General features: G+C 39.1%; 2 protein-coding genes across 14 annotated transcripts in view; one reads left to right on the top strand and one right to left on the bottom strand.

Moving 5' to 3' along the window:
* The window catches only part of NUDT13 (nudix hydrolase 13), a 438,779-nt gene that overhangs the window by 345,840 nt on the left and 68,299 nt on the right, over nt 1-24,640 (top strand). The gene's annotated exons all lie outside the window — the stretch shown is intronic.
* Nucleotides 1-24,640, bottom strand: part of USP54 (ubiquitin specific peptidase 54) — a 114,541-nt gene that overhangs the window by 57,565 nt on the left and 32,336 nt on the right. For all 13 annotated transcript variants that reach the window (XR_014796860.1, XR_014796861.1, XM_084904908.1 and 10 more), the window contains exons 2-3: nt 13,414-13,984; nt 10,500-10,592 (exon numbers count right to left, since the gene is read on the bottom strand). Coding sequence is in view for 11 of the 13 variants with exons in the window: in XM_084904908.1 (XP_084761034.1) it covers nt 10,500-10,592; nt 13,414-13,560 (240 nt within the window). In the remaining 2 variants the exon portion in view is untranslated. The remainder of the gene's footprint in view (nt 1-10,499; nt 10,593-13,413; nt 13,985-24,640) is intronic.

Raw genomic sequence — 24,640 nt, 5'->3', positions numbered from 1 at the left:
CATGTACTAGTACCTGGTGAAGATCACAAAGCACCAAAATACTGACAGACATTCATATAGCAGAAGAAGAAAAAAAAAAGTATTTATATTAAACAAAGACATAAACCAAAAGGTGTTCACGTAAGGCCAACAGTACATGCAGTTTAAGGGTTGTTGCAAAGGGAAGTAACAACCAAGAAAAAGCAGATATACATAACTTTCAACCGGATTTGGAAGGCCAAATCCTTCATCCAAACATCAGGTCAAGGGCAAGCTGTCTAGCTTCTGATGCATCTAAGAACATGTTTGTGTTTCTTTTTGTCCTTAATAATGGGTTCTGGAACTAAAAAATTATGTCCTAACATAAAAAATTTGGACTTCATAGAATTGGCAAGTGTTTAACAAAGTACTCAAATTCAGGAATTTTGGAGTTTCCTGGATTTGTTTAGGTTTTGTTATGTTTAATGTGTCCCTGTACTACAGAATACTTTTACCCAAGAATTCATAAAAGAATGAAGGACACTCAGACCATTCAGCCTCTTGAATAGCATATAATCACATGGGAAAGAGTGATTATTTTAGACTGGAGTATCCTGTTTTGAAAAAAAAATCTTTGAAATAAAAATTTTACCTATCAAACTTACCATTAAAGAATATAGACAGGCCATAAAGTATAAGCAAAAAAGAGTACTTACTAGCCTCATCAACTATCCCTCTAATTTTTAAATAGGGGGCAGAGGAAAATGAGAAAGAAAATATAGAATTACATCCACAAAGAAAAAACATAGAATTACACCACACTGTGACACCCAGAAGTCAACTTAACTACAGGATACCAGATAACTCCTTTGCTGACAGACTCCCAAGCTTTTTCCTTCAGCAGAACTTTCCACCATCAACACTGGCCACACACACACATCACACCCTTCCCTTAATAAATGAGGCATGAAGGCCTAGATTAGCAGACCTACCTAAAAATATGAGACCAAAAGTCACAAAATGAAAAAGGCAAGTCCCCAAAACTCCACAACTAAAACCCAAGACCTACTAAAACAATACATGAACCCAGAAAAGTTAAGTGTTTCTGTTATGGTACAGGCACTGTAAGAACAAGAGGGAAGAAAAGCTGTGCCACCTTCCCAAAAACTCATTCCATGGTAACCACTGTGTAGTCAAGCAACCATGGATCTGGACAGAGACAGTATTTTTTAAACTTCATGAAGATAAATTTCTGAAGTGGTGTTCTGAAAGGTGGGTGTGCTCTGGATTAAAAGGGATGTGTTACTGTTTTGTTTATTGTTATGTTATTGTTTTGGGTGCCAAGGGATCCAGGCAGAGTGAATAATATCTGTAAAGTCTACAGGGTAGCCATAACAATTACACCATCTGCTATCATAGCTTACACAGAGAGTGCCTGGGGAAGGAAAAGAAGGGAAAAGAAAGTAGGGTTGTTGTTTTTTTTTAAATGTCTATAATCATGCATTTTGAAGTGATTTAAGAAACAATTAGGAGCCACTTCGAGGTTTTAAGAAGGGAGTAACTCCGGGGTAATTAATCCTTAGGTTAGAACAAATGGAATAGGAAGATACTAGTGATAGAGAAGCAATTTAGGAGTCTAAAAAATTTATTCTTTTTACTAAAACAGTGAGAAAAACAAACAAACAAACAAACACAAAAACTTATTACTAGAAGTATCATAGACCAGAGAGTCAGCATAAAGAGAAATGATAATCTCTGTAGTGGATTTAGAAAATTTTCAGTTTTTCTCTTTACACTTTAGTGTACTTTCTAGAATGATAGCAAACATTTTTATACTTATAATAAAATCATCATTCAAATAAAAAAAACATATGTATATAGCCAAAGAATAACAAATAAATGCCCATATGTCCACCACCCAATTTAAGAAATAGAAAAATTAATGAGTTTGAGACTTCCCAATTGATTACACCCTCCTCCCTCCCAGAGATAAACACTATCCTGAATTTTATAAACCATTCCTTTTCTCTAGTTTTATCACACATATATATCACACAATATGTTGTTTAGTTTGCCTGTTTTTGATTAGTGTACTAATGGAATCATACTTTATGTAGTTTTCTATGACTTGTTTTTTTCATTCAGTAAAATATTTTTGTGACTAATCCAAGTGCTATATGTAGCTGCAGGCCATTCATTTTCACTACTATATAGTATTTTACTCTAGGAATAAACCATAATTTTTAAAGATTCATTCTATTATAGTTGGAATGGGTTGTTTCCACTTTTCTGTAATCATAGAAACTACTACTACTTTGAACATTCTCAAGTATATCTTCTGGTAAGTATGTATGTATATATGCATGTACAAAAAAATTTTCCACAGCGTATGTGTAGGAGTGTAATTACTGAATGGTAGGATATATGCTAGTTCAATTTTACTAGAAAAATGGCAAACCATTTTACTAGTAAAATTGTAAGTAGTGATATCAGTTTATATTGCAACCAACAATGTATGTGAATTGTCATTATCCCACCTTTTAGATAACAGTTTTATCTGATTTTTAAATTTCTACTTATTTAAAGGGTATGGTCTAATTTATATTTCTTAGATTACTAAAAAGGGTAAACATTTTTCATATACTTCTTTTAAAGCCTATTTATGTCTTTTGCCCATTTTCCTGTTGACACATTTATCTTTTTTTGTTTGTTAATCCTCACCCAAGAATATTTTTTCATTGATTTTTAGAGAGAGAGGAAGGTAGGGGAAGAGACAGAAACATCAATGGAAGGAAAACATTGATTGGTCGCCTCCTGCACATGCCCGACAAAGCCTACACTCCATGTGCCCTGGACCTGAATCCAATCCTAGACCCTTGGACCAACATTCTTATTTATCCTAATAAAAGAGTAATATGCAAATTAACCAACACTCCACCACATTCACAAGCCATGCCCACCAACCACGCCCACCAGCCAATCAGAGCGAGTATGCAAATAAACCCAACCAAGCTAGCTACAGCCACAGAGAGCAGGAGGGAGGCTTGGGTTTCCCAGGCAATGGGAACATCCTCCGGACCCAGGCTGCTCCTAGCCTGCAGGCCCTAGGCCCTGAGCAGCAGGGGTCCCAGAACGCCCTCTGGCCACTCGGAGCCTATGAGTACAGGCACCAAGCGGCTGGGGGAGAGTGGAAATGTCCCCATGTCACCATAGTGATGCGGGACTTTCTTCCCCACCTGAAGCCACTTGGGAATGCTCCAACACCAAGTGGCGGTTTGGGTCCATGTCCCCAGCCTGGGGTCTCAGGCCGGCAGCAGAACCCACATCCACATGGCAATTGGGCTGAGCTCCCAGCATGGGATCTCAGGCTGGCAGCGGCACGCAGACCCAAGTAGAGACCCCTCCCGGTCCAGCCTGGGTTCTTAGCCACTGAGTCACACCATCCAGGAAGATATGGAGGAATCTTAAATATTTCTTTTTTTAATATATGTTTTATTGATGTTTTACAGAGAGGAAGGGAAAGGGATATAGAGCTAGAAATATCTATTAGAGAGAAACATTGATCAGCGGCCTTCTGCACAGTCCCCACTGGGTATGTGCACCCAACCAAGATACATGGCCTTGACTGGAATCGAACCTGGGACCCTTGAGTCTGCAGGCCATTGCTCCATCCACTCATCCAAACTAGTTAGGGCTGTCCAATATGTTAAAGAAAAAAACCCTATCTAATAAAGAGGGAATATGCAGGGGAGGGCATGTGGGGCTGACTGGGCTGTCAGGGGAAGGCAGTTGGGGACGCTCAGGCTGGCAGGAGAACAGGTAGGCAGCGATCAGGCTGGCAGGGGAGTGGTTAGGGGATGATCATGCTGGCAGGCAGAAGCAGTTAGGGGCAATCAGGCAGGCAGGCGAGTGTTGGGAACCAGCAGTCCAGGATTGTGAAAGGGATATCCCACTTCCTGTTTAGGCCCGGCAGTCAAACATCCCCTGAAGGGACCCAGATTGGAGAGGGTGCAGGTTTGGCTGAGGGACACCCCCCCCACCCCATGCATGAATTTGGTGCACCGGGCCTAGAGTCTATATATGAAAACAGGGAATATGCTAATTAGCTGGGCATCACAACCGCTCAGGAGGAGGCTGCATCACGACCTCTCAGGAGGAGCTGCATGCGCAGATGGGCAGGAGGGGACTGCATGCCACCCCCAGCCCCAGCTGCCGGCACAGAAGGCTGGAGCTGGAGCAGGCCAGAGTGGAGACACAACAAACAGAAGCACCTGCCCCCATCCCAGTGGACACAATGTGACAGCTGGCCCTATGAGGGTTAGGCACGGGTCCTGGCCCCCCATGGGGTGCCTCCTCGCTTGATTTCAATCATGCACTGGACCTCTAGTTCTTTATAAGGTTTCTTCTCTGAAGTTCTATGCTTGATACCAGTTCTTTGTTGGTTATATGTACTATAGATATTTTTTATATTTTTTTATTGATTTCAGAGAGGGGAGAGGGAGAGAGATAGAAATGCCAATGATAAGAATCATTGATTGGCTGCCCTTTGCATGCCCCCTACTGGGGATCAAGCCAGCAACCTAGGGGTTTGCCGTGACCGGAATTGAACCATGACCTCCTGGTTCATAGGTGGATGCTCAATTACTGAGCCATGCCAACCGGCTGTACTATAGATATTTTTCCCAACTTGTACCCTTATGTTTTTACTCTCTTTATGGATGGAGTCAGATGTGAACATGAATTTTTTTTTGTACTGAAATGTATCAATACTTTTCACTTTGTATTTTTCATGTCTTATTGTGGGAGAGAGGCAGTTCCATGACATGACCGCTCTGTGCCCCCACAAGCTGGACCTGGGCCAGAAAGGGGTTAATTTCTGGAAAAGCACACTTAGAAACTGATTATAATTGATGTTCACTCTGACATAAACCGCACTCCTCCCTTGTGCTATGTACTCGTTCCTGGAAGAGGTTGTTGTCCTGACCTAGTCAAGCATGCGAAGTAATTTCTCATACCTGGTAGCATTCGGGTACTAGTACCTGTCACTATCCCTCTCCTCTTACCCTATATAATTCTTTGGCACCTGTCAAATGGCACATGGATACATTTCATCTTGCAGCCACCTAAAATATACCTCATATGTAAGTTTGTTAATAATTCTACATATATCAACTTGATAAATTCTATTAAATACTACACTGGAGTGGCTAACATTTTCTTTGATCTTTCCCTGCCTCCTCTTATGGAGGTAGATTTTCAGTCTGAAGGCTTTTCCCTGGATCTGCATGTACTAACACTCATTTAATAAATCCTCTCTATCCCTGATATCATGTTATTTTCTCATATTTCCTTCTAAATCTTAAAAAAAAAATTTGCCTTCCACGTTTTGTGCTTAATTCATCTGAAATTCTTAATTTTGGTATAATATGAAGAGAGAAATTTAATTTCCTTTATTTTTTTCCCCTATATGCTTAACCAATTATCTAAGCTCCATTTATTGAAAAGTCCACTTTCTTCTTTGACTGTCAGGGCAAGGAGCAAGTTTCCCTATGTCTGTTTCTGAACTCTTGATTTTGCTCCATTGGTTTATTAGTCTTACTGTGTTGATACCACATTATCATAATGACTACAGTTTTATAAGTTTTGATATCTGATAAAGTATGGTAGTCATTAGTGTTGCCTACCAAATATTTCTGATTCTCCCTTCTCCCAAAAATTATAATAGGACCATACTTCCTGGCCCCCTTGTGATTCGTTAGAGCCACATGATCAGCTTTGGTCAATGAGCTATGAGCAGAAGTGACCTGCTGAGCAAACAAAGCTGCCTGTGCTAAACCCTCCACAGCATTTTTTCCCTTTGTCTTAGCAACTAAAAATATTCACCTTGGTTATAACTTTGGCACCTAGGTCCCGAATGACTATCATCTGTAGGATTTTCCTACTAACCTAAGTGGACAAGTAACATAAATAAATGGACAGGTAACATAAATAAAAAATAAATCTTTTGCATGTTTATCACTATAATTTTAGTTTGTTACCACAACATAATTTAGCCTATTCTGACTGATACACAGAGTAAGTTACTCATTTTGTTATTATTCTCCCAAAGTGTCTTATCTATTCTTCACTGTTTGTCATATGAATTTTAGAATTGAATTTTTTCAATTTTCAGGAAAAAGCACTTTGGAAAATATGGAAATATTATAAAACAGTTGATATTATCTAAAAAAGTTGAAGATAACCTGTAACCAAGTAATTCCATTCCTGAGTATGTATGGGGGAAAAATGTGCACACATTTGTAGATGTATACAAGAATGGCAATATTATTCATAAAATTTTTTTTAAAAAAAATTGGAGCCCTGACCCATGTTGCTCAGTGGAGGGTGTCAGCCCTCGCACCAAAGGGTCTCAGGTTGAATTCCTGGTCAGGGACACCTACCTAGATTGCAGATTCGCTCCCTGATCCCTGTTGGGTTGTGTGCGGGAGGCAACCAATCAGTGTGTCTCTTTCACATCAATGTTTCTCTTTCCCTTCCCTCCATCTCCATTCTCTCTAAAAATCAATGGAAAACATATTCTTGGGTGAGAATTAACAAAAAATAAAATAAAGTAAAACAAATAAGTAAACTGGAAATAACCCAAATGACTACCAGCAGTAGAATGGATAAACAAACAGTGATTTATTTTATACAGTGAAATACCATCCTATATAATAATGAGCTAATATGCTAATGGTTGTGATGCCCTCACGCCGTAATAAGCAATCACCAGGAGGCTGCGTCCACAGCGGGTGTGTGCGAGTGGGTCCCGTGGATCTGCACAGCACAGAGGCGGGACACCCCCAGCTCCAGCCTACCTCTTCGGGGCAATCCATCGAGGAGCCCTGGATGGGTAGGCAGATCATGGGGCTCCTGCACTGTGAGAGGGAACAGGCCAGGCTGGGGGGGGAGGGGGGAAACCCCCCAAAGTGCGTGAATTTTGTGCACTGAGCCTCTAGTATAATATAATAATGAAAATGAACAAACTCAATCTGCAAACAACATGATGATCTTATAAACATTGCTGAGCTAAATAAGACACATACACAAATTTATATAATAAAGTTTCAAAAACAGGTAATTTTTAAATTAGATTAAGAATGGATACATAGGTAGTACAACTATCAGATAAAACAGGAAGTGATTACCACAAACTTTAGGAAAGTGGCTATCCCTGAGAGAAAGAAAAGATGTGATTGAGGAAGAAAGGAGGGTGAATGACTATGGTACTGGCAATGTTCTATTTTGACCTAAATAGTTGTTACCAAAATGTTGACTTGATGAAGATGATGATGATTATACTGGATCTCTGCTGGGGTCTTCTATCATACTAGTAGCCCCACACATGAATCTGTGTGCCAGTAGCTTGCTGCTGCCCTCCAGTAGCTCTCTGCCTGCTGCCCAGTCCTCTTGTAGCTCTCCCCACAAACCCCCCACTGTAGCTTGCTGTCCTGCCCCCTCCCGTAGCTCTCCACTGCCTGCTTGTAGCTCGCTGCCCCATCATCCTGCTGATCTGTGATCCAGTCGTTACACAGTCGGTCATTACACTTCATGGCATAATGACCATTTGCATATTACATCTTTATTATATAGGATATCTTTTTTTGTTAAATTTATTCATATCTACTTTATATCCTTTGTTACTATTATAAAAGCTCTTTTAAAATTAAATCTTCTGTTAGTTTCCAGTATATAAAATGTAATTGAATGTTATACTTTGATCTTATGAGCAACAACCTGCTAAATTCTCTTATTGAGTCTACTGATTTATCAGTAGATTCTTTGAGATATTTTTTAAATAGCCAATCACATCATTTACAAATAATGATAACTTTCTAGTATATTCTTCCTTTGTTTTTCTTGCCTTGTTATACTGATTGAACCTAGTTTAATGATTTATTATTTTCATGTTCTATAAAAATATTTCTAAAATAGAGAACAAAAGATACATCCTACTGGAGGGCCCAGGTGTTGATGGTCCATCCCAAGGTTGCTCCTCCATACCCTCATCACCCTTTCTCTTCTCACAGAAAATGAAGCACTCCAGTATGAATAAAGGAATATGTTTTAGAAGCTATGGCTAGTCTAACAGTTATTAGAAAAGTTCAGCTCATACATACTGTCAAATTAATCCATCTGCATTATAAATCTATTTAAATATTTCAAATTAAGAATATAATTAAAAGAATGTAAACGATGTCACCTAAAACATGAAGTATTTTAGTGCAAACTAAAACCTAATTATTTAACATTTATATAGCACTGAAGGATTGAAAAGCACTTTAGTGGGAGAATCAACATTTTTAATAAATTCCCAATATAACAAAAGAAACAGTGAAGGAAAAAAATCTAATGGGTAGATAAGGCAGTGATATGATGAGGAAAGTTCCAGAATTCCAACACAGGCTCAGAACAATGAAGATGCAAAATATAGCCTTTGATCCCCTCAACCAATTTATCTATGTATCATAAGCAACTGCTTCTCTGAAAGACTCCCAATATATATCCTCAGCCCCTGCAGTTGAAAAACAACTTCCTTTCTGTACTTGGATATCTCAGAAGGTGTCCCATAAAGTTTGGTGGTTGGTTTTCTTCATTTCTCTGGCTTATATAATGATATCTATATAATCTATATAATAAAAGCCTAAGCGACCATTATGGCAGAACAACCAGTACAACCAGTCGCTAAGATGTGCACTGACCACCAGGGGGCAGATACACAATGCAAGCTGAACTCTAGCTGAAGAGCGCAGTGGCAGTGGCAGGAGCCTCTCCTGCCCCCGAAGCAATGCTAAAGAGCAGCAAGCTGTGCGGTAAGAAGCAGCAAGGAGGTGGGCAGTAAGGAGCAAGGGGTCCTGGATTGCAGACATCCCCCAAGTGATCCCAGACTGCAAGAGGTTGCAGGCTGGACTGAGGGACCTCCACCCCCAGTGAATGAATTTCGTGCACCAGGCCTCTAGTTTATTTATATTAGCGTAACAATTTTGCCCTCTGGAAAGTGAAATATAATAAGACTGTGACAGCCATTCTCCCAAGTCCCACCAGTGTCAGTGAAGACAGTATGGTACAGTCCTGACTAATCAAAACTGCCAGGGGGTCATATAAGTTCTTATTATCCCTTCCTCATACAGATAAGAATTTCTAGTTTTAGGAGATTCTTCTACTGGGGATTTCTCCAGTGGTCAAATCTCTCTAGCAAGTATTTTGCCTTAGTATTTTGCTTTTAATGCAATGAAACTGACTTCCCTTTGACTTGCTGACCAAAGATCACGATATTTTTTTGTTTATCTAAAACTAGATATTTAAGCTTGGCTGGCTTAAGTAGTTGAGCACTGACCTATAAACGATGAGGTCACGGTTTGATTCCAGGTCAGGGCACATACCCAGGTTGTAGGCTCAATCCCCAGTGTGTAGGAGGCAGCCGGTCAATGATTCTCTCTCATCATTGATGTTTCTATCTCTCTCTTACTCCCTTCCTCTCTGAAATCAATAAAAATATATTTTAAATTAGAATTTAATGTCAATATACCTCCCAGAAAATCAAGCCAAATGCTCTTTTGAATATAATTGTCTGAATGAGCACAATAAGAAATTTACAACTTGTAAAGAATTTGATTTTATTAAAATTTCATACTTAAACTCCCAATTAACCAATAATTTATATTCTATATTTTGCTAAAAGGTACAGTGGTTCCAAACAAAGGGTGGAGAAAAAAAGATACTTGTGACTCAAGTAGCAAACATTCAGAAGACTCAGTTATTTCTTTCTAAAGATATATACCTATCATGGGCTTAAAACTCATGTTAACCGGTTTGGGTCAGTGGATAAAGCATCAGTCCAGGTTTGGTCTGGTCAAGGGCATGTATGTACCTTGGTTGCGGACACATCCCCAGGAGGAGGTGTGCAGGAGGCAGCTGATCGATGTTTCTCTCATCAATGTTTCTAACTCTCTATCCCTCTCCCTTCCTCTCTGTCAAAAAAATCAATAAAATGTATTTTTTTTTAAACTGTTTTGAGTCAGTTGTTGCAATAACCAACATTACAGGGGTCACAATTCATTTGGTCACAAGCAACTAAACATGTAGTCATCACATCCCAGTATCCCTGTGACAAACCGGAATTCAGAGTTGGCTTTTCTTAGTAGGAAGAATTTATTGCTAAATTTAGCTTTAACAGACAATAGTTAATTACATTAAGAATACTTGAGTTGTTTATGCTTTCAAAATAAAAATTTAGAATTAGCTTTTCAGTTAAACACTCAAAGTCTAAGCACATTTTAATGCTATCTCATCACATTAAATAGAGCTGCCTGTGCAAAAAGGTTAAAAAACAGACCACGTAAGCCACTTAAGAAGTAATTCTTTGAAGAAAAATAAAACTAATGATAGTGATCCTTTGTACTAAATCACAAGCAAATAACCTTGATTATTCAAAAGCATCCTCAATATCGATCATTTGGCAACCTAATGGTAGTGAGAAAAATCAAATTTAAAGTACTTACCTTGAGAGCACAAAAGATGCAGGAATCTCCCATGCATTTGTGAGTAGTAAGCTGCCTAAAGCTGCGTCGGAAGATGTCCAAGTGCCATAAAACCTGGCAAAGGAGAGAAAACATATTACTCTATAAGAAGCTGCCATTTAATTTTAAATTCAAGAGTTCAAGCAAATATTGGTAATGATTGCAGAAGATATCTTTATTCCCAAGTGAAAAGTTTATTCTAGTATATTAAATGGCAAAAAAAAAAAAAAAGATGAGGAGGCATCTAACAAGAGGGATAGACGACTGTATTCTGGAAAAGACAGTAATTTGAACACGAAGGAAGGTCACAAAGAAAATATGGTATGACATATATCAAATGTGAACCTGAAGAGGAAATTTATGGGTGAATAGATGCAGAATAAGGTTTTATTTTAATGGTCTACCAAAAAAAGCATTTAAAAATTTAAATTAACTTTATTTAAATTTATTTTAAAAAATAAAGAGTATTTAAAAACTTATTTAGAAGCTTGAATTATAGTGTGGGATTTTGTCTTTGTTAGACCTCAATTTTTGGAGAGTTGTAACTTCCTTAAGTCAAACAGATTAAAAATAAAGGTGATATCAACAATGATAAATCAAGTCCACAGTATGTAATCTTGATATGATGTGATGAAAATGGCACTTTTCTATTATGGTCTTCCTCTTAAAAACCCTTACCCCCAATTTAATCATGAGGAAAACATCAAACAAGTTCAAACAGTGGGACATTCTATGAAATTCTTGACTATCCTCAAAACTGTCAAGGTCATCAAAAACAAGGAAATTTTGAGAAACCGTTATAGTCAAGATGAACCTAAGGAAACAAGACAAGTAAATACAAATGTGGTATTCCAGATGGGACCTAGGAATAGAAACAGACACTAAGTAAAAACTAAAGACATCTAGATAAACTATGGACTTTAGTTCAAAAAGAAATGGTGTAATATATAGCATAATTCCTTAGTGAATTCCTTTTGCCTGGAAAACATTTAAATGTCACCATATATGAAAAGGCACTACACTTCTGTGCCTGGAGCCCCAGATCACAGAACATCTCTGGAGCTTCTTACTTAGTGTATCAACGTATATATTTCAAGTTTTCTGAAACACATTATGCTTACAAATAAGTAACAGCCTTTTGAACAAATGTAAAGAGTTCAACACAGCTATGATGAACATAGTTTTTATATCAAAAATTAGAATAGAAACAATTATTTTCAACCTGTAACACTATTATAGTATGCAGTCCAAAATCATCAATGATACAATCCTTAAATATGGGTATTGAAATATGTATGTGTGTGTGTATATATAGCATATAGCACTGAAAATTAGAACAGAAAGCCATAAATATTGTTTCAATTGACAGTATAGACAGAAAATATAGAAAGAAACAGAATTATAAAAACAGGTCTATGGCCAGAAAGGAGGTAAATACAAACACACCTAAAGCCAACACCCTTTTTGCCTGCTTCTAAGTTACAAAAGTATTACTAGTTTATTCAAAGTCACTCAAAAACCTAAAATGCATCATCTACAAAAAAACCTAATCAACCCACTCAACTGCAAGAAATTTGTGGTAGTAATTAGTGAAAGTGCTTAAACTCTTCCTACAGGCTTCATAGCATAGAATTTTTTAATGTTTCCAAATAAAAATTTGGTAACTGGGAGTATTAAATCTTGATTATACAAATAAGCTTGACAAGATTCTTTTATTATGAATGAGGAAACTGAAATACCTGTACAAGGTCACAAGACTAGTCTACAGAGGACCAAAGAGTAGAATACAGGTCTCCTAATTCCTAAGTCCAATGCTTTTTATATCAATTACTCTTGTCTTTTCTTCTCGCATTAGCAACTTATTTTCTCATTAAATCTGAGGTATAAAACTAATACTTAACCAAATAATTGTCTTGGGTGGAAAATTTCATTTACTTTTACTCTGAAAAGTATAAAAGAGAGGAAAGAAAGTTAGGACAAGGGGTATGAACCTAACACTATGGGCCTGATTAAGCAGATCAGGAAGCTTTGGGATTCTGCGACCACTAAGGTGGCAAGCAACACCAAAAGAGAAAATCTAGAGCAGATAATCATCTTAGGAAAATTTACTTTCCGCCAGCTCTGTTCAGGCATATTTAACCAGACACCAATTATGAGCTACTACATGTGATCTCAGAGGAAGGAGATGAAGAAATGGACAACGACTGGACTCCATTCAGTATACATGCTAAAAGCCTGAAAATTATGATACAAGAAAGTCTGACTTGTGGAAAGAATTTTGCTTTTTAATTAATAATATATATTCTTATTTCAGAGAGGAAGGGAGAGGGGAAGAAAGACAGAAACATCAATGATGAGAGAGAATCATTGATCGGTTGCCTCCTGCACGCCCCACACTGGGGATTGAGCCTACAAACTAGGCAAGTATCCTGACCAGGAATCGAACCATGACCACCTCGTTCATAGGTAGACACTCAACCACTGAGCAACACCAGCTGGGCAGAATTTTGCTTTCTATATTAGAGAAAAGCAACTAGGGTAATAAGACACCTTGGCGTAAAAGGGGGGAAAAAAGGAAAATAGGAGACTGATCAGGAAAAAGGATCAATAAACAAGTAGTAAGGTCATCTAGTCTCTGTATCTCCTCCCTTTTAGGCAGGTAAGTAGTAGTAGTTACAGTTATTATTTCATTATCATATTAATCCCCTTTTTACCACTGAGGTAATTGAGACTCAGAGATAAGGCGTCTTGCCTAAGATCACACAGATAAACCTAAAAAATGATCTCAGGGTGCTGACCTCAAACAGAAACTGTCAAGTATTACATTTAAGAGTTATTAGAAATACAGCATCAGCAACTAAAATACATTTACCAAAAAGAAAGGAATAGCCCTTACCTGCAAGGCACTATTGAGGAAGCAGCTGTTTTGTCCTGGCTCATTGCTGAGGCCTTTGCTGGGGGCTATAGAGGTTGAGCTTCGAGGTGCAAACATCCCTTGGACACTGCCACGGCCCCCTGAAAAATAATTTCTCTTCCAAGACATGATTGTTCACATTTAGCCTGAAAACACAGAGGACGTTTTGTGTCTTTTGATGAGGGAGTTTCTGTCTGCTGAAGTCCTTAATAGAAGGGGAATCCGGAGTTTAATGAAAATGTGTTGAAAGAATTTGAGTTTACAGCCTTCCAAACATCACATATGTAGCTCGAGGAATGCAGGTATCCACTTAGATCCACATAAAAGAGCTGTCCCCAACTTGCTCCAAACAATGCCCAAAATTTAACATGGCACAGGATTATATAAACAGAGAAATTCTTGAGTATTGTTTCCTTCTATTTTTCTTGAACTACCTCCATAAAATCCTGGTGAAGTGGCTGTAATCTTCAATTCCAACAGAATCCAGGATCAGGGTAAGATGTATTCCTTAGGCTTGTTAACAACGCTTCTTGTGGATTGAAGATTTTTCCAACTGGAAGGAGAGGCAGACAGATAAGCAAGAATCCAACACAAACCTCCTCGCCTTCTTTTGCCTTGTCCCATCATCCTCTGAAGTAAAAACTCAAGTTCTAAGCAACTGACACAGATTCCACAGAGCTAAGAAGCTTGTTTGAATTATATGGGGCATTTGCTGTTGCTGCTGCTGTTTTCTAATATGCTCCAAACATCTTCTATCATTCCACCCTGAACTTCTTCTCCTCTTTTCCTCTGTGACTAGAATAGCCAGCTGTGCCAGAGAGCTTTAACAGAAAGAAAAGAGGGGGGGGGGGGGAAAAAAAAGCAAAAGCTTGCGTCACTTAATGACTCTACTGGCTTTGTGCTTTTCTGCCAAGATCAACGTTGCCTCACCTCTCACTATAAACTTGAAACCTTGGCAAACAATTCCAAGAAGAAAAAAAAAAAAAAAAAAAACTAACAACAAAAAGGAGAAACCAAAGAGGGGGAGTATGAGCAGCTTTACTTTCATGGGAAACTTCTCTGAAATTTTCTAGAAGAAAATTGATCTAGACAAAAACTAAAAGGAAATACACACTTTCCAAAATCAGGCTAACAAAAAAATTACCAAGTACGTACACACCAAACAAGGAGTTGAAATCCAATTTCTTTTGGATATTGTAAGTAAAGAAATTTTCAAAGGTATTTTACATATTCATGGCTACTTAAAAGTTGGGAGGGCCAAGTTATCAGTCTGGACTCTGTTCAAGTAAAGAGGTCACATCCCAGAGAACTACTCGTGGTAAGTAAGCCGTATGCCCTTAACATCAGTCCCAGAGAACTAAATGTTATCCTGCCCTGTCTGTTAGTATGTTATATTTTTGCCAGAAGATCAGAGAGATAATTTGGGCTACAAATCACTTAATACTCATATTATATCCAAGGTGCTTACAATCAGAGGCCATCCTTGACCAACATGAGTTCTCAGCTAATTAAAATACCAAAGCAAGCACCTTCCTTGGAAGGTAATGCTTCTAATCTCCAGCTTCAAATTTTCCTATAAGGTTGCCATGACCACATAAGGAAAAAATTAAGAATAAGTGCCAAATTTGGTTTCTAACAGCTCCTCAAGCTTCTCCTTTTTTTCCACCATCACATAAACCACCTAAAAAAGCTAACTGCTGTAATACCTTAATCATTCTCGGGGATGTCACCTAGCATCTCCACAGTGTGTGTCCGCTGGAAAAACTGAGGCACAGAAACATTAAATGGTTGCACAAGACTGTTCTTTCTCTTCTCTAAATTCCCAGACGATTTATAATTTACATGTCATAATTTAAGTATTTGATTACACACTGTAGAGTTATATTATTCTCTATTTGTTTTATTACTCTCTATTTGTTTTATATGGTGTAAGTCATAAATCCTAAATATGACTGTATGAAAGGAAATCCTAACTAGTATCAGACATGTGCTAAACACTATACTTAAATGCTTTATTCAATTTCCACAATAGCCCTATCATGTAAGATTTAATAGCTATATTTTATAGAATGTAAAGTGAGGCTTAAAGACATTAATTAACTTGCCCAAATCAAAGCTGGTAAGTGGCAGAGCTAGAATTGTTTGCCTAATATACTGTGATTTAATTACGTAAGTATTTTGTTATACTCCTAGAGGCCCAGTGCAAGATTCATGCACAGGGATGGGGGGAGGGACTGTGGGAGGTTGGCCCGCCATGAGAGGGGCCACAGTGGGAGGTTGGCTGGTTGTGGGGGAAGGAGGGACTACGGGGGGTTAGCCGCCAGCCCTTGGCCCCCCGAGAAAGAGACAACTTCTGCCGCCACCCACCTCCAGCTCCCCATTCCAGCCCAGGACCTAAGACCCCGGCGGGGTCTGCAGAGGAGGCAATGGTTGCCCGGCCCAGGTGCAGAAGGAACAGACGCCGGGTACAGACACCAGGGTAGGGAGAGGACAGAAGCCAGACAAGTCGTTGTGTCCAGGGCTGACTTTCAATGGATCACAGCAAGGGAGCTGCTCTGCTATGTATGAAACCCCAACCCAGAAGCAGGTCTCTAGGAATGGTTTAGCACCAGGGGCTGATGGGGGCCATGGGAGGTTGGCTGTGTGAGCACACTGACCACTAGGGGGCAGTCCTGCATTAAGCATCTGTTCCCTGGTGGTTAGTGCCCATCATAGCAACTGGTAGACTAGTCATTCCAGTCTTTTTGGTTGTAACTGTCGCTTAGGCTTTTATATATATAGATTCCAAGAGCTCCTATCACAGTATTTGTCATAGGATGTATTCAATAAATACTGCCTAATTAGCATGATACAATTTCAGGTCTCCAACACAAACTACACAAGACCCTCAATGCTACACACCCACCCTCACACACACCCACACAAGGTGCTAAACAACTTCCAACAAGCCCTGCAACATTCCTTCTGCTCAACTGCTGCAGAGGAATGACAAGTACCAAGCCTCCACTTTGCTCACAGCCAAAAGGACTTGGCAGGCAGGTGGGGCTTCCAATGTCCACATTAGGAGCTCACTGAAACTCAGCCTGCCCCAAGGACACACCCCTGAGTTTAGGGAGCAAAGGAAAAATAGGCAACAGCAGAAGAAAAGATTCCAGGCTCTGAATGGCAGTATTATGTAGAGTAAGGCAATCAGCTCTCACATTCTAGGTGTGTCAGAAACTAGAGGTGAGAGCCAAAAAGAACAAAGCCCAGAGAGGCAATAACAAATGGTCCAAAGAAGTCCTGATGACAAAATATTTCACTTAAGTGGCAGGGCTAGCACCAACCAACATGATTCTTTTCCAATGTCATCTACTAATGACACATGAGAAAATAAGAGTTCTACTCACATGGCTCTAATAACCTATTTAAAAGAAGAAAAACATGCTCTGGTTGGTGTGGCTCAGTTGGCTGAACATCATCCCATGCACAGAAAGGTTGCTGGTTTAATTCCTGGTCAGGGCATATGCCCGGGTTGCAGATTCGTTCCCTCGTGTGGGAGGCAGCAGATCAATGTTTCTCTCTCACATCAGTATCTCTCTCCCTCTCTATCTCTTGCTCTCCTTCTCCCTTTCTCTTTCTCTCTAACTGTTTAAGAAACATTTAAAAAAAAAAAAAAAAAAAAAAGAAAGATAAGAACTTAGGGGTAAATTTTTTAGGGGTAAAAGAACATAATGTCTATAACTTACTCATAAATGGTTCAGAAAAAAATTATAAGCATATATGTATATATGGAGAGTGTATGTATTTATATATATATATATATATATATATATATATATATATATATATATATTATTGATTTTTTACAGAGAGGAAGGGAGAGTGATAGAGAGTTAGAAACATCGATGAGAGAGAAACATCGACCAGCTGCCTCCTGCACACCTCCTACCAGGGATGTGCCTGCAACCAATGTACAATGCCCTTGACCGGAATCAAACCTGGGACCTTTCAATCCACAGACTGACGCTCTATCCACTGAGCCAAACCAGATTCAGCGAGTGTATGTATTTATAAGTATATATGAAGAGGGAGAGAAAGAGAAAAAGGTAAAGCAAATCAATATAACAAAATGTTAACATCTAGCCGAAACCGGTTTGGCTCAGTGGATAGAGCGTCAGCCTGCGGACTGAAAAGTCCCAGGTTCAATTCTGGTCAAGGGCATGTACCTTGGTTGTGGGCACATCTCCAGTAGGGGGTGTGCAAGAGGCAGCTGATTGATGTTTCTCTCTCATCGACATTTCTATCTCTCTATCCCTCTCTCCTCCTCTCTGTAAAAAAATCAATAATATATATATATATTTTTTAAATGTTAACATCTAAATCTGGCTAAAGGGTATATGAGAATTCTTTGTACCATTTCTTACAACTTTTCGAAGTTTTAAATTATGTTTTTAATCTGAAAAGGAATTGATATCTACAAAATAAAAAAATTTAAAGTTATGTAAAAATTACCTTGTACTATATGCATATCAATGATTCAATGCAAAATTATAACTGAAATTACTAACCTTGTAAATAATAGTATAATTCCAGATAATATTGGCAATCTCAAACAAGATAGATAGATAGATAAATAGATAGATAGATAGATAGATAGATACAAGTATAGATATAATGGCAAAATAATATGGAATAAAACGAATGCATTTCTGTGAAAAGGACAGCTCAAATACAGTATAATGTCAAGTTGCTATAAGGAGCAAGTGATATAGAATAATTGTAATAATTTACAAAAAGAACTAAGACTAGACTTTGAGTTAGAAGACATGGGTTCAATTTCCACATTTTTACTGCTTTGTAAAATCCTAAACTACTCAGATGTCCTGAACTTTGTTTTCCAGGTCTGTGATACAGTGACACAATGCCTATTTCACACAATGGCTGAGATTTAATGTGATAGACAAGTGAGAGTACTAGCAAGTTTTCAAAATAAGCAATGAATAAGTTCACTTGGTGAGTGACCTGCTATGCCTAAAAGCAGAAAAGTATATTTTGGTTTGGGGACCTCAGAATACCAGAAAGTTGTAAGTTACCAGGAATAAGTCCTCTAATTGTATAAAAAGAACAATAAACCTCACATAGGATAAGTGATATGTCAGGACAATTTAGCTAAGTGCTTGGAGAAACATTTGAATTTTACAATTATTTTAAAAATATCAATACAAAATTTCAGCCCTGGCCAGGGAGCTCAGTTGATTAGAGCATCATCCTGATAAGCTAAGGTTGTGGGTAAATCTCTGGTCAGGGTACATACAAGAATCAAGCAGAGAATGCATAGATAAATGGAACAACAAATTGATTCTTTCTCTCTCTCGTCTCTCTCTCTCTCTCTCTCTCAAATCAATCAATCAATCAATCAATAAAGAGCAGTTTAACTTAAATAGGCAAACAACTGAACCTATAACAAGGAATAGGGTAACATTTTTGAAGGTAATCAAAGAATGACCGTGTTCAACTAATCAATGATTCAAATGGAAAAACCATGAAGAGTATCTCTGTTTCTAATGAAGGAACAGTAAGTAAGCCATTTCTAGTGATTAAAGCCAAAAGTAACCCTAACATTAGAAGTCAAAGTGCACCAAACAGTTTAACCAGGAAAGTTGCTCACATCTCTAGATTCTGTTATTCTATTGTAATTTACTTAAGAAACTATATTTTCCCTGATAAATCAACAGGCAATTACCTTGATTCCTTAGTATACTCCACATGTCAATAATTATGTTATAGTCATATTTAGCTAATTTATTAATATTAATAACAGAAAGAGAGCCAAGAGGAGGCCAGACATTATGAGCATGGACACCTGAGCAGCTTCACTAGGAAGCTATAGCTTTATGCTCCCCAGGGAACCACCTGTCCTTTCCCTGAAGATCACTGGGGGAATGGACCAAACAAAGGGGGTGATGGACAGTGAAGTCAGGGTGACGTAGGGAAGGTGCTTGCTGTCAGTCTACTTGGGGAACAATGGGTTGGCTAGGGGGTAGATCCCAATGCGAGCCTGGATTTTAATCTTGAAAGGTTAAAATCCCCAGACAGATAGTTCTCTCGCTCTTGAGCTCTTGTTCTTGTTTCTCTTGCTCTGTGACGACCACTCACCCGTGCACTCATCTCCATAGCCATGTGGCCTTAAGTAGTCACATGGCCCTTGGACATGCAGGATGCTAGACTGGACTACTTTACATATGGAGCAGAAATTCTGGGCAGTGGCCCTAATTCTGGCCCTGCTGAAGACAAGATTGGATTTCTCCCATGTGAGATGGACAGAGATGGGCCCTTAGAGAGGAATCCCCCTAATTTACACCATCAATAAAGCTTTCTATGAAACCCCATCTTCCCATGGAGGCCTCAGGAAATTATTTTCCTCACACCATCCAAGAACTCCACCAGTAACAATTCCAAACTATATCTGTACTATATCTGTACTATCTTATTGGTTATTATATGGACTGAAATTAGTTAATACATACAAAGTGCTAATATCAATGTCTGGCATACTGTAAGTGTTATGTAAATTATTGTAAGTATTACCTTTCAAACATCCCTTCCTCAAGGGCTCTTTTCCATTTAACTATAACCACACAGAGATATCTGATATTCTTTAAAAAACAACAACGAAGGCCACCTTGAACTTATCACCTATACCTACTGTCCTAATTAAAAATTTTTCAACCTTTCACTACTAAATGTCTCTACAATTAATAATTTACAACTGCTGCCTCTCCTTGATTACCACCAGAACATGGTACTGCTCTTTACCCTGCCACCACAATTTTACTTCATGGGACATTCACTTTCTAAAGAAATCTCCTAATTTCAAAACTTACTAGCTCTTCCCATAGGCCTTATTCTTCTTTTCAACAACATCCAACTCTGGCTGCCCTGATACTATACAATCCTGCATTCGTTGGGTGAATTAAGAAAACAAGAGAATGAATAAAATGAAAGAATGATAAATGAACAGTAGACCTATTGCTGACAGCTCATTTTCTCTATTTTTTCCTACTTTATTAAAAGTGGGCATTCCCTAAACTTAACTAAGGAAGTAAATGACCTATACGCGGAAAACTACACGACACTGAAAAAAGAAATAGAGGAAGATGTAAACAGATGGAAGAACATACCATGTTCATGGATTGGTAGAATCAACATCATCAAAATGTCCATACTTCCTAAAGCAATCTATAAGTTCAATGCACTCCCCATTAAAATACCAACGGCATATTTCACTGACCTAGAAAGAACTCTCCAAAAGTTCATTTGGAACAATAAAAGACCCCGAATAGCCACAGCAATCCTGAGAAAGAAGAGTAAAGTAGGAGGTATCTCAATACCAGACTTCAAACTGTATTACAAAGCCACTGTTCTCAAAACAGCCTGGTACTGGCACAAAAACAGACATATAGATCAATGGAATCGAATCGAGAACCCAGATATCAACCCAAATCACTATGCTCAATTAATATTTGACAAAGGAGGCACTAATATACAATGGAGTCAAGACAGTCTCTTCAATAAATGGTGTTGGGAAAATTGGACAGATACATGCAAAAGAATGAAACTAGATCACCAACTTACACCATACACAAAAATAAACTCAAAATGGATACAGGACTTAAACATCAGACGAGAAACCATAAAAATACTAGAAGCATCCACAGGCAACAAAATCTCAGACGTATGCCAAAAGAACTTCTTCACTGATACTACCCCTAGTGCAATGGAAGCTAAAGAGAAAATAAACAAATGGGACTACATCAAAATAAAAAGCTTTTTTACAGCAAAAGAAACCATCAACAAAACAACAAGAAAGCCCACCGTGTGGGAGAACATATTTGCAAATGTTACCACTGATAAAGGTTTAATCTCCAACATCTACAAACAGCTTATACAACTAAATAAAAGGAAGATGAATGATCCAATTAAAAAATGGGCAATGGACCTAAATAGAATATTTTCAAAAGAAGACAGAAGGAAGGCCAAAAAGCACATGAAAACATGCTCAAAGTCACTAATTATCCGAGAGATGCAAATCAAAACAACAATGCGGTACCATCTCACACCTGTCAGAATGGCCAACATCAACAAATCAACAAACGACAAGTGTTGGCGAGGTTGCGGAGAAAAAGGAACCCTCGTGCACTGCTGGTGGGAATGTAGACTGGTGCAACCACTGTGGAGAACAGTGTGGAGTTTCCTCAAGAAACTGAAAATGGAACTCCCATTTGACCCAGTAATCCCACTTCTAGGAATATATCCCAAGAAACTAGAAACACCAATCAGAAAGGATATATGCACCCCTATGTTCATAGCAGCACAATCTACAATAGCCAGAATTTGGAAACAGCCTAAGTGTCCATGGATTGGATCCAAAAACTATGGTACATCTACACAATGGAATACTATGCTGCCATAAAAAAGAAGGATTTCTCATCATTTGCAGCATCCTGGATGGAATTGGAGAACATCATGCTGAGTGAAATAAGCCAATCAATGAAAGAGAAACACCACATGACCTCACTCATTTGTGGATAATAAAGAACATTATAAACTGATGAACCATAAGATAGATATAGAGACAGTATATCAACAAGTAGACTGTCAAATTACAGCGGGGAGGGGAGGAAGATCTGGGGGAGATAATAGATCAACCGAAGGACTTGTATACATGCATATAAGTGCAACCAATGGACACAAAACTCTGGGGAGGGAGGAGATGTGTGGGAGGGAGGGAGGGGGGTCAAAAAAAAATCAATAAAATATATTTAAAAAAAATAAAAAAATAAAAGTGGGCATTCCCTAAAGTTTAAATCAGACCTTCCTGCTCTTTTCTATAGCACTTCCCATGGTATTCTCACCCCCTTCTCTGACAGAACTTCAAACATTACTTTTGATCTGATAAATCACAAATCTTGTAAACCCTGAAACCAAATTATCAATAATTACAAATTGTCCCACTTTTATAAAAAGTTGAACATGTCCAAATCAGAAGTCATCTCTTCCCCCCCCTCCAACCCCCTGCACCACCACCTAAAATAGTTCCTTCTCTGACCCTTCCATTTATTTATTTGTTTGTTTGTTTATTTATTTATTTATTTATTTACATACTTACTTATTTTTATTTATTTATTTACATACTTACTTATTTTTACTAACGGTATCTCCAAAAACTCAGGTTTAAAACATCTGTAATGTTTTATTTCTTCCTATCATTCTCTCCCTTTCCTATCTACATCACAAAGGCCTGTCAATTCTCCCTTCAAAATCTCTGTATTGAGCCTTCTTTATCACTTCCATTGTTATCCCCCTAGTTTACACAATTACCTCCCATTTAGATTATTACAATAGATAAGTTTTTCAGGCTTCCCATCTCTTGCCATTCCATTTCATTGATATTGGGGTTTTTTTTTATTAATATTTCTTTTTACCATGTGCCATTATTTTTTAACACATTTTTATTGATTTTAGAGAGGAAAGGAGAGGGGGAGAGAGAGAAAAGAAAACATCAATGATGAGAGAGAATAATTGATCAGCAGCCTCCTGCACGTCGCCTACCAGGGATCAAGCCCCGAATCCCAGGCATGTGTACTGCCAGGGAATCGTCCCTGACCTCCTGGCTCATAAGTTGACACTCAACCACTGAACCATGCTGGCCAGGCCCATTATTTATTTGTGTATATTTTATACAAAAAAAAAGCAAAAAGCTTAAACTTCCTTAGCAGTAGAACAATATCAGTTACCAGCCAAAATGAGTTTTTGATAGGATCACTTCCATCTTCCTCAGGTTCAAGCAAGGAAAAAAGGTCCACTCTTATTGGTACCATTGTAATAACCTAGTTATTAATTAGTAACTGGAAAGGAGCAAAGGGAAGCTGCAATTTAAACACATGCCCAGTAAGGTCTGGGTGATGTGGGAAGATGCTGCCAATCACACCTGGGAGCAGGTCACTGGCCAAAGTAGGCAAAGGCACTGCCAGCCCAGGAAGATTTGGTGTTTAACTCTTGAATAAAGAAAGTTTCCTCTCTCTCTTGCTGCTCACCCCTGACTCCTGGCGTATGGGCTCACTTGCTCTGCACTCACCCAAGTGGCCACAACCATGTGGACTCCACACAATGGACTAATGGAGTTTAACTAGCCTGGTGCTACATCAAACCAGCGGGATGGGCTGAAACAGACTCTCGGACATCCCCCGAGAGGTCCTGAATTTCAAGAGGGAGAAGGTCAGACTGAGGGGACCCCCCCACCGTGCACAATCAGGCCAGGGAGGGACTGTGGGAGGGCTCAAGGGCATGTCTGACCCATCTCACTCAGTCCCGATCGGGGGACTCCAACAGCAAGCTAACCTACTGGTTGGAGCATCTGCCCCCTGGTGGTCAGTGCACATCATAGTGACTGGTCAACCAGTCGACTGTCTGCCCCCTGGTGGTCAGTGAACATCATGGCAAGCAGTTGAGCAGTCTTAGCATAGCATTAGCATATTACGCTTTGATTGGTTATTCTGCCATTTGGTCTATTTGCATATTACCCTTTTATTATCCTAATATATAAAAACCCAGGGCCCATAACTACTGACTGGAGGCTGCACTGAATGCTAGCAGTCAATCCTGCAGTCTGCCGCAGGTGCGGGCACAGCGACACAGCACTGACTGCCAAGGGGGTTGTGGATCCAAACCAGGGAGAGGTCCAAGAGAGAAGCAGGGTCTGATCTGCAGCCTCCTTGGCAGCTGTTGATCAGCTGTTGCCTCTCTTTCTCTAAGAGCTTCACTAGCAGTCTCGCCTCTCAGACAGGCCCAGAGATTCTGACTGCCATAGAAACCGACCAATCAGAACCACATCTACATAAACTGTGAGGAGCCAAAGGCTGCCTAGGAGGCGGAGCTTTTGACATTGACTGGCATAGAAAGCGACCAATCAGAACCAAATTGGCTGGCAGGGGAGGGCAGTTGGGGGCAAGATCAAGCCTGCAGGGGAGGGCAGTTTAGGGCGAGATCAGGCTGTCAGGGGAGGCAGTTAGGGGTGATCAGGCAGGCAGAGGTAGTTAGGGGTGATCAGGCAGGTAGAGGCAGTTAGGGGTGATCAGGCAGGCAGAGGCAGTTAGGGGCGATCAGGCCGGCAGGGGAGATCAGTTAGGGGCAAGATCAGGCTGGCAGGGGAGGGTAGTTGGGGGCA

The sequence above is a fragment of the Pipistrellus hanaki genome (assembly GCF_964339955.1).
Source record: "Pipistrellus hanaki genome assembly, chromosome: 14".
Lineage (NCBI taxonomy): Eukaryota > Metazoa > Chordata > Mammalia > Chiroptera > Vespertilionidae > Pipistrellus > Pipistrellus hanaki.
Note: the sequence above shows the minus strand (reverse complement) of the source record. Positions and strands in the feature narration are given on the sequence as shown.